This window comes from Camelina sativa, chromosome 12 (genome assembly GCF_030686135.1).
Source record: "Camelina sativa cultivar CO46 ecotype springtype chromosome 12, ASM3068613v1".
NCBI classification, from domain to species: Eukaryota; Viridiplantae; Streptophyta; class Magnoliopsida; order Brassicales; family Brassicaceae; genus Camelina; species Camelina sativa.
Window position 1 is genome coordinate 19578819 of NC_141891.1, and position 2618 is coordinate 19581436.

The 2618-nt window shown below is 44.5% G+C and overlaps 1 protein-coding gene across 1 annotated transcript; it reads left to right on the forward strand.

Annotated features, from left to right (window-relative positions):
• Positions 1-412: 412 nt before the first annotated feature.
• Positions 413-1276, forward strand: LOC147930761 (uncharacterized). Its single transcript, XM_087477019.1, has one exon. It carries the CDS (start codon positions 413-415, stop codon positions 1274-1276), a length of 864 nt encoding a protein of 287 aa, XP_087333145.1.
• The last annotated feature ends 1342 nt before the right edge of the window (positions 1277-2618 follow it).

Here is a 2618-nt window from a genome sequence, read left to right on the forward strand (position 1 = left end):
AATCTGCTATCTCCACTTCCAATCCCTATGAACTTTTAGCCTTTTCACCTACCTCCTCGAAACTCAAAAACCCTCTGAAACCCCCCCTGAGTGATCCCAATATCCCAAACCCTTTGTCCACATCCTTTACAGGCCCTTCATGCCCAGCCCCATCTGATATGGTCATTGACTCACCAGTTCCTAACCCTCCTGTTGACGCTTCTGAGGATAAGCCTCCTTCTTGTGAGGGGCTTCCTCTTTCTCATTAACCCCTTTTGCTTTCCCTATGTATATAAAATCTTTTTGTTGGAATATCCGCGGTCTAAATGACACGGATAAACATCGGCATTTTGCTAACTGGCTTGCTTTTAATAAGCCAACTTTTGGTGCCCTAATTGAAACCCATATAAAGGAAACAAACCTGAACCATGTTATGAATAGTGCCTGTCCAGGATGGAGTTTTACATCAAATCACAATTCTGTAGAAGATGGGAGGATTGTTGTTATCTGGAAAGCGCCTGCTTCGGTATATGTTCTGCATCAGTCCAAGCATCTGTTTACCTGTGAAATAACAATTCAAGGAGGTCATCGCTTTGTTTTCACAGTCATTTATGCCCCAAACCTAAGTGATGAAAGAACTGATCTCTGGTGTGAACTCCTAAGCTTGCATCAACGCCTCCAGCTTGATGCTTCACCATGGGTCCTTTGTGGAGACTTTAATCAAATCATTCACCCTGCAGAACATTCAAATCCTAATGTTAACCATCTTACCTCTCGAATGCTGGAGCTCCGGGACTGTCTTTTGCAGCTAGAACTGTTTGACCTGCGTTTCCAAGGCCCGTTCTTTACCTGGTCAAATAAGAACCCTATTAACCCGATTGCTAAAAAGCTTGATAGAGTATTAGTCAATAACCTCTGGCTTACTCTTTACCCAGATAGTATTGTCTCGTTTCTAGCGCCTGACATATCTGATCACTCCCCTAGCCTTTTAAACCTTTTCGCCCCTCTCCCCTCAGCTGGAACCAAGCCATTTAAATTCTTCAACTTCTTAACCACTCACCCAAAGTTCCACTCAACGGTTGAATCTGCATGGAATCTGGCTGGAAGCTCATTTCCTCAGGAACCCTGTTTGTCAACATTGAGTGCCAAGCAAAAATCTTTAAAGAGTGACTTAAAAACACTTTCGAGAGAAAACTTTTCAGATATCCAAAATAGAGTGCGAGAGACTAACTGTTTGCTTCAATCTGTGCAGGTTCAAGCTCTAGCTAGCCCGTCACCTGCAATGGGAATTTCTTAGAACAGTTGAGGAGGCCTACTTCCGGCAACGGTCAAGGATCAACTGGTTGAAAGAAGGAGACTTAAATACTACTTACTTCCATCGAGTGATGCAGATTCGAAATGCGTTTAATGCTATCAGATCTTTTACATCCCTATCTGGCTCCACAATTGATGACCCTCTTGAGATGAGTCTGCTGGCAGTTAACCACTTCAAGTCTCTATTAGCCCCTGCTGTGCTTCGACCAGTTAATGCTCCTCCATCTTGGTTCCGGAACATTCTCTCTTACCGTTGCCCCTCTGCAGTAATTCAGGCAATGGTAAGGATCCCGAGTGAGGAAGAGATTAAGAAGGTAATGTTTAAGTTAAACGCAAATAAAGCACCAGGTCCGGATGGTTTTACCTCAGGGTTTTACAAGGCTTCGTGGGCATTGCTTGGGAAGGATGTCACCGTGAGTATCCTCAAATTCTTCAACACTACTTTCCTACCTTCTGCGGTCAACGCTACCATTTTAGCACTCATCCCCAAGTCTCCAGGCGCCTCTTTTGTCTCTGACTATCGCCCCATTTCTTGTTTGAACACTCTTTATAAAGTTGTTTCTAAGTTGCTTGTTGCTAGGTTGAAGCCTGTCCTCCCTGAACTGGTTCAAAAGAATCAAACTGCATTCTTAAAAGGCAGGTTATTAGTGGAGAATACCCTGCTAGCAGCTGAAATAGTGAATGGCTATCAGAAACAAAGCGGGCCTAAGAGAATAACTATCAAAGTAGACATTGCGAAGGCGTTTGACACAGTAAGGTGGGAATTCATTTTTAACTGCTTAAGGGGGATTGAGGTGCCAGAACTTTACCTCCGTTGGCTCAAAGCTTGTGTCTGCACACCTTCCTTCTCGGTTGGCTTCAATGGACACGTTCACGGTTACTTCAAGGGGTCAAGAGGTTTGCGCCAAGGGGACCCCCTTTCTCCTTACCTCTTTGTCCTGGCAATGAACTGTCTCTCTGTTTGTCTTGATAAAGCAGCTGAAGAAGGGAAAATACACTACCATCACCGCTGCGCAGAAATAAAGCTAACTCACCTATGCTTCGCTGATGACTTACTGATCTTCATTGATGGCTCTGCGTCTTCGCTGCAGAATGTCCTCCAAGTGCTCAAAGAGTTTGAAGAGGTCTCAGGGTTAGCGATCAGCCTTCCTAAAACTAATTTCTTTACCTCCGGACTGTCTCAGCCTGAAATAGACAACATAGCAGCCACCACGGGAATTAGTCATGGACAACTGCCAATTAGATACCTTGGACTCCCACTGTGCACAAAGAAACTTACACTGCTTGACTGTGCGCCTCTAATCCAGAAAGTAAAGGGTCGCCTT

Excerpts from the sequence above, each read along its gene's own strand:
- LOC147930761 (XM_087477019.1), top strand. The coding sequence starts at position 413 with ATGAATAGTGCCTGTCCAGGATGGAGTTTTACATCAAATCACAATTCT.